Here is a 15033-nt window from a genome sequence, read left to right on the forward strand (position 1 = left end):
TAAATATAGTTGCACACCTTGTGGTAGCATTCCTGGAGTGCTACCAGTTCCGGTAATGTGTCTTACTGAGTCTCCTTTCTCAAGCCCTCAGTACAGTATTCTTTCCATCTTTAAGTGAGTTTCCTTCCACTATGCTGTGGGTACAGAAATGTTCACTGTGCAAGAGCTAAGAACATCTGTTAAATGAAAAATGCTTAATTCTCCTTCCCCATTTAGAAAGAGAAATCTCCAGTCTATGCTTTTCTACATCACTTGTATTATGAAAGTAAATATTACCTGATAGTGAGTCATTAGCAGATGTACTGTATACAAAATAATCTAATCCTCAAAGTTGATATTTTGGCATATAGATGTTTGTGTTAAGAACCAATAACATTTTAAGTAAGGTGATCTTAACTACTTAGAGGGAATACTTTTCAGGAAAGCTGTATTTCCTTTAGAGGAAATACTTAGTCAAAGCAGAACTAATGGATTATCTACTTTCTAGCTAACAATACTGCCCATCTAGCTTATAGCTGCCTGTATTACTGAAGGAGGATTTCAGAATATAACTCTCCCTTTTCTTTTACTCAGGTCCATCAGTAAATAAAGCTAAAACGCGTGCTGCACAAGAAAGACACAAAGGTACAGAACGAGAGAGACTCCTCTACTTCTAGCCCTTTTAACAGTGTTCAGTGGACTTCATGAACTGTGGCTTAGGCCCCATTCAGCATAAGACTGAACTGCAGCAATGTTCTATGACTATCACACTGCCCCTGGGTTTAACTTGTGCACCAATCCAACTACAGGAGAACAGCAGCTTTGGATATAAAGCTTCCAAACTCCGGAAGTATTACTTGTGACTCATGGACTAGTATTACTAAAAGGAGATGTATTAACAGGATCTCTATTTTAAGAGGCTGCATCTTTTTCTTTGAGAAATATAACTGGTTAAACTTTTTCTCCAAAGCAAACTCAAGGTGATGTGTATATGAGAATGGACTGCCAAACCACTGACGCTACTTTTAAATGCAACTCAATGCAATTTTTTGGCTTTATTTTTAGGGGAAAAACAAGCCATCACTCCAGAGGTTGTGTAATATTTTTAGTAATATTTGCCACAATGGTCTGTATATACTTTATTATAAAATCTGTAGTTCAAAATCTCATTACTTAAATGCAATAAATTATACATTTTGTATGAAAACAGTACACTTTCAGAAAGTGGTAGGCTTCATGAGAGCATGTTCTCCAAAAATCTGCTTGAAGAAGGTGACGTGTTCTTCACAATGTTCTCCTATAAGACAGGACAAAAGGCTTAGTTAGCACAAAATCCTATTATATTGTCCCTATGATGGGTGCGGTGACACTAAAATTCAGAACAAAATCAACTGCACCAATACTGGTGTTTAGGTTTTTCCTCCATGGAAGCGGTTTTTGCTTTACTTGCTTATGTTTTTAGCTTTTTTCATTAGAAGCAGCTGCTATTTTTAGAGTGAACTTCCCTTTTAAGGCTTGTCAGCTGAATAGCCTTAGCTTCTTCTGTTTTTAATGGTGTGACTGCAAGATCTGGGTATAGTTCTTCTAGGCTAGAGGCATATGCAGCACAAATTTTCTAATAACTGGGAAGGGAAGTATTGAAGTAGTTAAAAGGAAACAGATAGTCCTTTGCTTTGGGTTTAGGTTGAACGTGTTACCTTGTGAGTCCAAAATTGTGGTGGTCACTAATCCATAATTCTAGCTCATCTTCAAGTGACTTCACACAAGAGGAATGAGACAGCAGGGATGGTGTAAGTCTTTTTTTATGCAGTTAAAAGTTTCAAATAGCTTTTGGTTAAGAATGTTCACGTACCTAATTATTTTGAAAGGTTCTTCTGTATGCTCACTTTTGTAAACTTGATATTGGGGGAAGGGCACAACTTAAATGTTTCTAATAAACTTAAAGGCTGTTTGTTTATACCTTGATGTGTAACTTGGCTCTGTGCACTGACAAAGAAAGCAACACATGTATGGGATACAGAGAATGTTTGCTGAAGTTCTAAGTAGTAGCTGCTGTCTTAAGGGATGTCTGTACTGCAGCTTGAGCACAAATATGCCTGAGGCCCTGGATCTGCACTTGGGTGATGTGGCCCTTGCTATTTTTTAGTTCAGTACTCTACTTGGGTTGGGAGGTGCACACTCAGCTGCAGTGTAGCCAGAGTAGGTAAAACAGCATGTTAAACACTAACTCATTTCGACACCCATTTATGATTAGACTCCTGTCACTCATTCAAGTTGCAAAATTATCTGCTAAATTACGAGTATTCAGGCCTCTTTCTTTGCCTTAAGGAAAGTGTCATGAGTTTTAAACACCTGATGAAAGGCTGGTGTGAATCAGTCTCATGGTAACCTAAATCTTGCCAGTGTTAGAAGCCAACTAGCCTACAGGAATGTGTACAGTAGGAAAGCTTCCCCCCCCCCATAACTTTACTGTAGCCAGGGCAAGTTGGAGTTCTAGCACCTGTTGGTGGTCAAGCTAAACAAGTCCATGTCAGTTAGGTAATGAAATCTTCTTTGTGTAGTAGACAAGACTGAGCCTAGTCAAGCCCAAATGCTTTACGGGAATTAACATGTGTGAGAGCTCTAGTGAACACACAGCTTTGATCCTAACCAAGACATTACTCTTCTAGCACTAGTCTTTAATTTTTAATATAAGGTAAAGTTGTTTGCCTTTGACAGTGCAGCATATTTTGAAACTAATTATATTCAGGGTTAGAGTGGTTGTTACTACAGCTTAGACATTTCATCTATAACTGGAATCATTTTATACATTGTAGGGATAAGGTTGACCACATACAGATGCTACAAGTTAGAACTATGGCCCTACATCTCTCCCCCTGGAGAGCTAACAATTAACTTCCACAGCCAACGCTGACTCTGAGGGCATGCCATCTCTAGCCCTCTTCGCAATCAAACCAGGTGATGTTAGCACAGGTGTGGTAAGCCTGAGAAGGAGCCAGAATTTACTAATGTACATTGCCAAGATCCACAGTAATACATCAGCTGCCTCCCACCCACTGGCAGCTCTGCAGTTCAGCTGTTTCATGGTGCACAGGAGGTGGGGGGAGGGGCGCTAGAGGTTGAGCACCCCCCAGCACATTGGAAAGTTGGCACCTGTAACTCCAGCCCTGGAGTTGGTGCCTATACAAGGAGCTGCATGTGGCTCTAGAGCCACAGGTCGGTCACCCCCATGTTAGCACAAACATTTTAGCTGTCTTGAGTCAGTGGGGGTAATCTTTACTAACCAGGCCCCAACCTGCTGAACTGGAAGCCACTGCTAACTCAACTACACATTTATATTAAAGAAAGGCAGATACTAACTCAGTAATTCCATTTTATACCATCCTTTTACCTGGGGTGAAATTAGGGTTCCCTCGTAGCCTCTGATTTCTTTGTTCAAAGAACCTGAATATGGTATAAAAAAGCATGTTGTCATCTGCCTGCTTCGCTGCATCAAGGAACTTGCGGGCAGAAACACTGTCATGTCCTCCAACACCCCTGATGAATCGCAAGGCAGCCAGCACCTGGTGCTTGGACAGTAGAACCTCTACTATTTCATCATTTGCTGTAGAAAGTCTCTGCAAAGCCAAGTAACAAGACAAAATTAAAGCCATAAAGTGATTATATGAATACTGTAATACAGCCTTATTTACAGTCACCTCTCGTATATACTAACTGGATGATCAGGGACAATACCGTAGGGTTTTAGTTGCGGGGGAGAGATTGGCCTGCTAAACCCAGGGTTGAGAGTTCAATCCTTGAGGGGGCCATTTAGGGATGTGGGGCAAAAATTGGAGATTGGTCCTGCTTTGAGCAGGGGGCCGGACTAGCTGACCTCCTGAGGTCCCTTCCAACCCTGCTATTCTAGGACTTCTGCAATCCCCCATTCATGTGACATGTTTGAAGCAGATTTTATTTACACAGTAATTCTTACCTTTAACATGTCCAGAGACAACTGATGTGCAGGGGGATAAATGCTCTCAAGAGACAACAGCAGGCAGGCCTGAAACAGTAGCAAAGAGTACTGTTGAAGTATTACCCTTAATTAAGCCTAAAACGGGTGTCATGGAATCCGTAGTGACATACATACCAGTGGCTTTGAGTCACTTAGCACATGGTACTGCAGGAACTGATGAAGCATGTAAAACCGGTTGTGCTGAACAAGCGTTTTAATGACCAGTTCATATAGATAATGCTGAGGATGCAAGAGATAGGGAAAGAAACTCTAAAGCAGTTTGACTCAATATCAAGTCTTTAGTTGTTTGTTGGGTTTCAAGATCTTCTAGAAAGTGGAACTGAATAAGATTTTAGTTAGAACCATACATAAGACTTCCAGTTTGAGTACTAGCTTTTCCCTGTTCCCAGTTAAATGTAAGCAGTATGGCTCAAAAAATGGAAGAAACTTCATTCTCTTGCTCAAATAATTAGACTGAGGCTGCCAGCTTGGTAGCCAATAGAGATCCTTGGTCTGTGCACACTGAAACTGTACTGAAAGCAGCCTTAGAAGCACAGTGATGTATTAAGTTTCAGGTAGCCATTTAGAGACTGGACCCCTTCACCTTAAGGCCGAGCTGCTGCCAAGGCTTGCCGATTCTTCCTCTGCTGCTTTTTGAAAATCTGGACTGTATTTTGAACTGATCTCTAGAACCCAGAGACACTGCTCATCTCCCACCTCTACTACTGTAACAACCTCCTCAAGGCCCATACCACTCTCCTCCCATTCTACAGGAAACAGGATTTAAAAGTATGAGCAGGCACTGCCCCTTATTGCTTTTTGCAGAACTTTACCTGAACTGCAATCTGGAACTGGTTAAGAGAGCGAATGTATTCCATCAAGACTGCTATAGTGAACTTGTGAGGTGCTTCCTATGCAGCAAGAGGAAAAATTATGGTAGTTAAAATTCTAAAGTGGCGACTTGCATACTAGTTAATGGCTTAGATTAGCACCAGATTCTCCTGTCAGGTACTGGCAGAAGTTACTGTTATCTAACCCAACACTCACTCCACATAATTATGATATTCAACTAGTCTGTTACCAAAGACAGCTTGTGTCCTTCAGAAGAATTGTAGTGAGTATCACCAGTCTTTCCGTAGTCCCATGTACCCAACCTTCCTCTTAGGAAAATTTTCCTGTCTAGCACTATCAGTTCTTTGCACTTGATTCATTCACATGTACAAGTTAAGTTTCTTTACTAACCTTCTTTTCAGTAAACACTGACAGAACATGTGTGTACATGTCAGACTGGTCAATAACTGCTTGAGTACGGACTGGTCGTTTCAGAAGGGGATTGCCTCGGCTCTGGCCTGTTTCTACCACCTACAACAAGGCAGAGGGAAGATGAATAGTCTTATTAACAGGAAGCTATTTTGTACTGAGTAGGCTTTATGTACACAGGGCTAAGTAATCAGTATGCGTTACCTTTAGAGCAAAATCAGTGGTCTGATCTAAGGCTAACATGCTGTTTAACTTTGACAAACATTCTTGATTCAACTCTTATTGTACTATGAAAAATCTTCAGCTTTATTCAGTAAGTCAAGTTTTCGTAGGGCTTAGTTCTGTACAAGCTAGCTCATAATATGTATTAAATACAATGTAGAATGGTGCTTTATTGTGGTGTAGGTTATTCCCATTGGTATCTGGTTACTCAATAGTTCCACCAGAAATACTCAAGTTGGGTGCAACCTAAAAAACTGATGTGGTTGAAATATTTAGAACATAAGTCAGAAAATTCAAATTCATGGTTCTGCAACAGTATATATAAAAGTAGAAGAGCTATTATGCTGTAAAGTTGAAGTTCTGTACACATGCAAAGGGGAAGGTGCACTTGCTATGGCTAACTGACTTCAGTTTTCATCTCTGTGATGAAAACCATAAGGGTTAGTATTTTTTGAAATGCGTTGTCTAAATAGCCACTGATGCAGATTACTTACCATTGTATAATTCTGCTCTGCTTCCAAGTACTTTTTATACTCATGATTGAGTTTATCAAAAACAGTGGCAATCACAGCCAACGTTCCCCTGTCTGGTTCACTTAACACTGAAAGACAATAGCCATAAAAAACAAGATACTGATAAAACAGTCTGTCCCTCTTGCTAGTGGAGTATATACTCCAGTAATGTTTTTACCACAGACTCTTTAAAGGTAACTGTTACAGTCAGGAAATGCTCTTAAGCACAGCAGAGTAGGTCAACTGACCCATGAACATCCTAAATTCCAATTTCCCTTTACACTAAGGGTATGTCTACACTATGGGTGGTACCGCTGCAGCAATGCTGCTGAGGCACCCGTAACATAGACACTTCCCACATCAACAAGACGTTTTTCTGTATATGTAGGTAATCCACCGCTCAGGTGTGTCAACATGGCTAGTTATAAATTTTAAGTGTAGACTATAATAAGCACTATGATTAATTGGAATGCAAATGCCTTTTGCCAGGATATGAAGATTCATTTGGTGAAATCAAGAATTGGGTTCAAAGAAGGAACCAGACTCATCTTACATTTTCAAGCATGTGCACACAATTGCCATCAGAAAATGATTTTGAGAGAGAGATTCAAAAGCAACATGGCTTAGATATTGTTGGCAGCATAGGCAACATCACTGATGAGAAACTATGTTGAGAATGTGGTTCAGTCACTGGTACACAAAATGCTTCCCTAATTTAGTCCCTGGTAGTTCACAAAAGAAGATACTGAGCTCAAGGCAATGGAGAACTAGCCTTGAATGAGGACAGTACAGGAAGACACCTCTGCAATGCTTCCACGAAAGAGATGGAGAGACACAACCAGTAAGAGCAAGACTTACTCTGAGAACACACAGATAGGATAACCATTTTGCATTCCTTTCTCTGGAGAAGAAAATCCATTAGCTTTCCTTTATCTGGCAAGAGGTTAACCACAGGCTCAAGTTTCACCTCGAGATTCCAGAGATAACCTAGGTTTAAGAGAGCCAACCATCAAGCCTTATTAAAAATATTAACTAAAAACTAATCACACAACTAGTGAAGACCACTTCAGTTTTGACTTAACACGTGAAAAGTCGTACATGACAGTCTTCCATAGCCATACAAGTTATTTTACACTTAAGCCTTGTCTACACTACAAAGTTTTGTCAGCAACAGTTATGCCGCTTTAATTAAAGCACTTCAATTAAAATAGCTGTTGCATGTCCACACTAGTTCCTTGTGTCAACAGAGTGCGTTCACACTAGCAGCTCTTGCATTGACACAGAGAGCAGTGCACTCTGGTAGCTATCCCGCTGTGCAACTGGTCACAAGGTGCTTTGGGAAGGGCTTGCAATGCTTCATGGGGCAGGTACAGCATCACATGATGTAGGTTTCTCAATCCTACCATTCCATGGGAATACTAGTAGATTGTCAGCCACTTTTCAATTGAAAAGGGTGGGGGGGGGTGAGAAGGAGAGTGGTGTGTCTGGGGTGCTGGAGACAGCAGGCTGACTGACCTATCCTGAGGGAGGGGGACACCTCCCACCCACATCAGCCCCCAGCTCTGCTCAGCACAGCAGTCTCTTCCAAAGCAGCCCACTCTGCCTATGGTTCTGTGATTCCCTCCAAGTTCTCCCACAACATCCTCAGGAGCAGCATCCTGAGCAGCCCTGTGAGCTCTCTCTGCTGAGGTATGTCAAAGCAGCAGTCCTGTTCCCTTCCCCTCTGCCCCGCTCTCTGCAGCAGCAGTCTGCCTGCAGCTGTGTTCCTAGTGCAGGGCAGAACATTCCTCCTTAACAGTTAGTTCCCAGAGTAGCATGCTCAGCTGTTAGATACTTCCCAGAGCTTTGAAAGGGGAGGGGCGCATGCCTGTAGGGAGATCAAAACAGTGAGCAGAGCCATCACAGCAGACATTGTGGGATACTAGTGGAAGCCAGTTATGTCAACAAAACAAACAGCAGAGTCTACACTGACTGTCACTTTAACTATGCAGCAAAAAGCTCTATGCTTCTCCTTGAGGTGCTATGGTTTTGCTGCCAAAAATAGCTTTGTTGTGTGAACACCTCCTGTTTTGTCAGCAAAAAGCAGCTTTTGCCAACAAAACTATGTAGTGTAGACAAGGCCTTAGTTTCTCCCATTCTGCCTCTTTTGTTAAGACATATCCAAAATAGTTTCGTTACTTAAGTGACAAACATGTAATCACCTTCAGTTATGCTTCATTAACCCTGATGTCCATTAGTGAGATTCACATTGATGTAAATGGAAGTTAGACTATTACGCTAATGGGACTGGAATTAGAAGGATAGGATAGAGGTGCTGTACTTCAATCTAAAAATTAATGGGAAACTTATCACATCCAATTTACCTTCACTTGCGCTGATTATAATATCAGGCTGAAAGACAATCCAGGAGGAGGAATCTAAACGTTAAAGAAAATTCTTAAGAAATAAAACACCAGCCCTACTTTTGATACTAGCATATCTGTTTATAAAACCACTCATATTAGCATTGGCTTAAATAAAAAAGCCCCCAGAAGTTGCTGATTAGGACCGAATTCAAGCAGCCTCATTCAGATCTCCAACATTGTCCCCTTTGTTGTTTATCATCCCTTATGAACCAGTCACAAGATGATTTCCTCATTTCCTTATGACGTTTCAGCTGAATATATTAAAGGAATTTCATTCCTAGACCTCTTAACATTAAAGTATATTCTGATTCTGTATTGCAGCTATAGCACACTTTTGCTTTCAAAAGCTTTATACCACCATTTAATTCTCAGAGAAGCCTTATCTGAAATGAGAGACTACGAACCCCACAATGCTATCTTAGTCAAGTTATAGTGGGACTACATTCAAATATTTTGTTGTAATATTCCAGTACTCCATTCTTTCACCAAAAATCCTACTAACAGGCTTGTCTAACAGGCAAGGAAGAACAAATATTTGATTCCCCCTTTTCACTTTATTTCTAATAGCAGAAATCCTAAATTTGCAGGTGCATAGAGAAACAATTGCATCTGGACAAAGTTCCAGAATAAAATTGAACCAAAGGATACAGAGTTTACATGGAACAGGAGACTGATTAGTCACGGAGGCTGGACCTGCACATGGGGGGAAAAGTTAACATCTGAAACAAAGAAAAACAAGTCCCAGGACAGACGGATTTCTCCAGCTGCCATGAGTAGGTAAGATTTATTAGCTGATTAGCGTGCACATTCTTGTTTATGCAAGAAATTAACTATCATCTGTTTTCCTTTTCAAGATGTAGTAGCTCAGTTTTTAGTAAAATGTGTCACGAATCACACTTGGTTTTGTCACCTTGTGTTGTGTTGAAATCATAACTTGCCACTTTATGGTTAAAAGACTTTTTGCAACACTAACACCTAAGCAGCTTGTTGCTTTGATGTAGCTGTATGAACAAGAAGCTACGTATCACTGTTAACTGACTGCAGAACTTGTTGCCTCTTGAGAGACTCTGTGTTCCTTCTGCCTCCTCACTTATTTCTCAAATTTAAAGCTATTCATTAGTGTGGGTGTTATGATTTCAACACAACACACAAGTATTCCACAACTCAGTTAAAAAGAAAAAACATGCCATAACCCATCCTAATACAATAAAAATAATGCTGCTCAGTTTGCTCGATATCACATGCAAGCACATTATTGTATTTCTTAGTTCCTCAAAAAACTGGAAAGTGGTTTTTGCATACTGAAATTAAGCAATCCTGTTTGTTACATAATATTAATTTGTGAAGTAGTTACATATATACCCACAACACACATACATCAGTTGCCAAGTCACATCTTCCAGAATCACTATTTCCATTGTGACTTCAGAGAAAAGAACAGGTCAGAATTAAATTCTTTAAAGTGGAAGATCCCATCTCAGGCAAAATATATACAAGATCCTCTAGTCCAGTCTAACACAGCCACTGTGTGCTACACTGCTTGTAGAATCGTAACTGTGGGGCTACTGTATCTGACCCGGGGGTGAGCATCCCAGTGCAGGAGAGATCCTCAAGTGGTGCAGAGTTTGTGTAAGTAGATGTTTCTATTCCACCCATGGCTAGTGTAAGGGGCCTGGATACTGTTATGCTGTGCTGATCCTCTGCCATGGTTTCAGCACCTTGGGGCTGTTAGCAACTACAGTATATTACAGAAACCCTCAGGTTGCTCTAATGTATGCCATGGGACCAACCCTGTTACACACAGCAGCTCCAGAACTGGGGGAGCGCAAAGGTGTGCTTTACACCACCATAGCTGTATAGTAAGAGACACACAGTTAAAGTAACAAGTCAGCACTTTAATTGTACACAAGTGAACAGTTCACTGACACTGAACACAGCTCCCACACACCACTTAAATTTTACCTCAAGGTATGATGGTAGGTGAATAAGTATCTGTCTTAAGGAGTAATTGTTACTTTTGTGCATTTTATCACAGTTTAAGCACAAGAGGAGAGGAAGGGTGATCCAGTGAATAGGACATTCAGCTAGGGCTCAGAAGACTGGGTTCAAGTCCTTGCATTTCCATAGATGTTCTGAGTGACTCTGGACAAATCACTTACCCTCTGTGCCTTGTTCCCCACCCCACCCCCTAAGATGGGGAATAATAGCATTTCCCTACCTCACAGGTGTTGTGAGGAAAAATACATTGAAGACTGTGAGGCACTTAGATACTATGCTAATGGAGCTTGTATATGTACCTAGGATTGAAAAACATGTTCACTGTGTTTAATTGCCATGTAACCCTTTTACCTGCCACAGGGATCTGATAGGGCTGTATTGATCGAGCTGGAAGAACAAGCTGATGAAGGGTAACGGTCCCATCAAATTCTCCCTTTAGTTTGATATCAAATATTACAGATGTCTAAAATTGAAAAGAAAGTGCCCCTCATTTTTCATGCCCATGAGAAGACATTCAGCAATTATAAGAGCACATCTCAAGTCATTCATGTTCAAATGGTTTTGCATTTATTTCATCTTCTGCTCTTGTAATAATTAAATCATGTTACTTACTTCACTTGGTTTATAGGTTTTCCAAAAATTACCAGAAGTATATTTTCCTCAAATTACAGACTCAATTAAAAACCATGCTCTGCAACATCTACTAACGGGGCATATTATCCGAACTCTTTTTAAGCTGCCTGGAAGGAGTTCATTTAGGAGACAAAAGCTTTGTGTGTAAGTAAAGATCTAGCCACCATCTACGCAGTCCTTCATCACAGACAGATTAACTATTGAGGCTCCAATCTTGCAAGAGCTCTGTTTTCAATGGTACTACTACGTGCATAAGATTACACATCTGCCTAGGAGTTTTTGCAAGACTGGGGCCCTAAATTATTAAAAGTTAGCCTGAATGCAACATTAAGGTTGGGAAGTCAGACACTCAAGTGCCAGGAAGTTCCCAATGTTAAGAATTTAATGCTCAACCTTAACTCAGGCCCCTTTTGAGATGCCTTAGAACAGTGGTTTTCAAACTTTTTTTCTGGGGACCCAGCTGAAGAAAATTGTTGATGCTCACAACCCAACGGAGCTGGGGATGAGGGGTTTAGGGTCTGGGAGGGGGCTCTGGGATGCGGCAGGGGGTTGGAGTGCGGGAGGGGTCAGGGCTCTGGGCTAAGGGTGCAGGCTCTGAGGTGGGGTGGGGATGAGGGGTTTGGGGTGCAGGAAGGGATTCTGGGTCGGGGGGGGCTCAGGGCTGGGGCAGGGGATTGGGGCGTGGGTTTATCTCCAGCGGCTCCCAGTCAGGGGCACAGCCAGGGTGCAGAGGCAGGCTTCCTGCCTGTCCTTGCCCCGTGGACTGTGCTGCACCCCGGAAGCAGCCAGCAGCAAGTCTGGCTCCTAGGCGGAGGCATGCAAGCAGCTCCACGCAGCTCTTACCCGCAAGCACCGGCCAATGGGAGTGCGGAGCCAGTGCTCGGGCAGCGCACGGAGCCTCGTGGCCCCCCTGCCTAGGAGCCGAACTCGCTGCTGGCTGCTTCCGGGGCACAGCACAGTGTCGGAACAGGTAGGCACCCGCCTGCCTTAGCTGGGCAACACCTCCGACAGGACTTTTAACATCCTCGTTGGCGGTGCTGTCCAGAGCCGCTAGGGTCCCTGGGTGCTGAGCAAGGCGACCCACTACTGGGTCATGACCTGAACTTTGAAAAACACTGCCTTAAAAGACTAATTCTCTCTACTTCAGTCAAATACGATAAAGTAATTAAAAAAACCTACATTAGTATCAATGTCTTTTGGTTTATTTTAGGATTACAGCTAATGCTCAAAAAATTCAGGGAGTAGTTAAGGCTCCAATGGGAACATTAGTTCAGCATATTGCACATCCTGTATATTTTATAGCATATATTTATGCTAAACAGTAATGAAGTGTGTTTCAATGAGACATTTACAACTTCTCATGCAAATTGCTCCAGCAACTGTCAGAGCAGCAGCCTTGTCAAGCTTCCAGATCTTGTCAGTGAGAATGTACAGTGATGATGAAAGCAGGGACAGGATTTTATTAGGCTCTGAGGCAAGTATATCACTTTGCCTCTCATCACATGCAATCTCCAATTGTTTTTCCTCCCAAAACCAAGCAGGGTGTCTAATGAGAACTGTGGGAGAGATTTTCAAGGCACAAAAGGGCAGCTTGGCACCAACTCCTATTCAATGGGAGTTGGCCATCTCATTGTCCTTTGATGATCTTCTCCTGTACATCCATGGTGAGTTTTAAACTTCAGCATTTTTGCTACAGCTTTATTGAAAAGGTGTATTTTATTAGAACACAACACACACAATAGGGAAGTAGTTTTGCCATTCTCCTAAAACTCAAAAACATACAGAAAGATTTTGCTCAATCCTTTCTCAAAAATAAGCTTAACTTTTGAAGCAAGAGATAGGAAGACAGCCTCCAAAAAGGTGAATGTTTTGGAGAATCAAGACCATGAAAATTACAGGGTTCTAGAATGGTAACTGTTTTGCAATCTGAATAGTAGTAGGCACTACTCTACATCCACTACACTACAAAATAAAATTTGTTATACTGGCTTAGTTGCATCCTATAAACACATGCCCCTGGCCCAAAACAGAGAGATGGAAAAGTTCTTTTGTACACATGACTTTAAAAAAAACAAACAATCAAAAACTTTAAAAATCATGTGAACTATTATTTTCTCCCCATATGTGGGTTTTTAAGATTTGTTTGAGACTTAAAAATCAAGATCAGTTTCTAGCTGCAACCATTTGAGTTACTAGAATGCAAAGTTTCTAATCATAAGAGGAACATGGGGCTTTCAATGGCTGAACCAGCTTTGCTCCAGCTGTAAACATATAAACCTTTAGGCTGAGAGAAGCAGACAGGTTTATGCCCCCCAACTTTTTCTTTTTTTGGGGAGGGATGGGGTGCGGGGGGGGGAAGAGAGAGAGAGAGAAAGAAGAAACTGAAAAGAAGATGGATCTGAATTATGATTTTCATTCCAATGCATTGCAATTAGGAGTGGGATTTCCCCCCCGTAAATTACGAATTTTTTCCCCTGTAAATTACAAATTTCGGCCCTGATCCTGAAAGCACTTACACACATCCTTAGCTTTACTTGGAAAGACTAAGTACATGCAAAAGTATTTGAAGGAACAGGCCCATTGCCTTCAGAAAATCTAGCACAAACTTTAAAGACAAGACATAAATAATCTGTAGGCAGATCATACCTCAGTGTCCTGATGATGAACTACCACCAAGTTATCTACAACATTCAATGCAAACTTTCCTGTCCTGTTCAACTTTAATATATGCATCTTCTTACAGGAGCTTTCCCTATGAAAACATTAACATCAGAGATAAAAGGCATTGATCAGCAAGGTCATTTATATCTAAAAATAAAAACCAAAACACAATTTACCTTGGTAAATGATAAAGGACTACTTCTGCTCCGGTACTATTGGAAGTCCTTGAATGATGCCTCAGATAGAGAACATAAAGCTGCCCATATCTAACAAAACAACATGATTAAAATGTTATTCTTCAAATAAATGAATATACTAGCAGAAAAATTGCACCTAGGAGACCCTTTCTACAATGAAGACAGCAAGTTATCCTATTACTGCAGTGTCTGACCAGTCTGTCATGGTCACATTGCTTCTCCCTCACAAAACAACTCACATGAAGTTATACATAAAAGTCAAGTAGCTTACAGAATCTAAATTAAGTGACATATCTATCATTCAGGCCAGCTCTGTCCATACAAGATTGGTCTCTCTTGTACATTTACCAGCCTACTGTAATGTTTAATTTTATCTCTCTCAAATGATAGAGTCTCATCCACTTCCTAATCAGTTCTATATTTTTATAAGAGTTCTTTAGGCTCCTTTACTTTCAGTCCAGTACCAAGCACTTTAACAATACTCTATAATAAGATAAAAAGCCAAATCAATGAGTGAAGTCATTTTACCATGACTGGACTGTACCCTCCTCTCTCTGGATCTCCACTACAAAAGCTGTCAATACCCTTTAAATGAAGGAAAAGACTGATTATTCAGTGATACGTACATTGTAGCCATAGCAATATCTCTTTCAGAAAGGCTGAGTTTGGAGGACTTGGGTACTGCAGGCAATTCAATTTCAAACTTTGATAATTTTGACATTGTTCCTCCCTGTTTAAAAAAATAAAGTTTCAGTCTGTCAGGTCTAATCTAGAAAAAGTTTCTTCTTTCCTTTCTATGAAGGCCTGTGATAATATGAATGGCACTCACTAGTTGTGAGAAGTGGTGATACTGTTCCAAAAAGAAGAGAAGATTTTAGAGCAATCAACTCTTACTACAACTACAACAATTTACTACTATTTGTAATGTGGCCCCATCCCTGTTTTGGTAGGCACTATATGAACAGCAGAGTTATTACTTTAACATTCTACTGCACCAGTTTCAGTGAATGAGGTCTTACGCTTCCGTTTCAGTTTAATTAAACTAATATAAGAATCTATAGTCAAACCCATTTATAGTTGAATCTGGAATTCTAGACCAGAATGGCCTGATTTTCAGAGGAGCTGACCACCCACATCTCTCTAATGAGAACAGTAGGCACTCAGCCTCTTTG

General features: G+C 41.0%; 2 protein-coding genes across 10 annotated transcripts in view; one reads left to right on the forward strand and one right to left on the reverse strand.

Moving 5' to 3' along the window:
• The window catches only part of NPC1 (NPC intracellular cholesterol transporter 1), a 52028-nt gene extending 50092 nt beyond the window's left edge, over positions 1-1936 (forward strand). For all 3 annotated transcript variants that reach the window (XM_073331384.1, XM_073331386.1, XM_073331385.1), the window contains one exon: positions 574-1936. In XM_073331384.1, coding sequence (XP_073187485.1) covers positions 574-656 — 83 coding nt within the window. In that variant the 3' untranslated portion in view covers positions 657-1936. The remainder of the gene's footprint in view (positions 1-573) is intronic.
• Positions 1104-15033, reverse strand: part of RMC1 (regulator of MON1-CCZ1) — a 28843-nt gene continuing 14913 nt past the window's right edge. For 4 of the 7 annotated variants that reach the window (XM_073331388.1, XM_073331387.1, XM_073331391.1 and 1 more), the window contains 14 exons: positions 14488-14591; positions 13841-13930; positions 13650-13755; positions 10722-10833; positions 9021-9065; positions 8331-8384; positions 6826-6954; positions 5950-6056; positions 5216-5335; positions 4807-4884; positions 4109-4213; positions 3953-4021; positions 3371-3596; positions 1104-1276 (listed from right to left, as the gene is read on the reverse strand). In XM_073331388.1, coding sequence (XP_073187489.1) covers positions 1197-1276; positions 3371-3596; positions 3953-4021; positions 4109-4213; positions 4807-4884; positions 5216-5335; positions 5950-6056; positions 6826-6954; positions 8331-8384; positions 9021-9065; positions 10722-10833; positions 13650-13755; positions 13841-13930; positions 14488-14591 — 1425 coding nt within the window. In that variant the 3' untranslated portion in view covers positions 1104-1196. The remainder of the gene's footprint in view (positions 1277-3370; positions 3597-3952; positions 4022-4108; positions 4214-4806; positions 4885-5215; positions 5336-5949; positions 6057-6825; positions 6955-8330; positions 8385-9020; positions 9066-10721; positions 10834-13649; positions 13756-13840; positions 13931-14487; positions 14592-15033) is intronic. The other 3 variants (XM_073331390.1, XM_073331389.1, XM_073331393.1) reach the window with 3 other exon arrangements.

The sequence above is a fragment of the Lepidochelys kempii genome, chromosome 2 (assembly GCF_965140265.1).
Source record: "Lepidochelys kempii isolate rLepKem1 chromosome 2, rLepKem1.hap2, whole genome shotgun sequence".
In the NCBI taxonomy this organism is placed as follows: Eukaryota; Metazoa; Chordata; order Testudines; family Cheloniidae; genus Lepidochelys; species Lepidochelys kempii.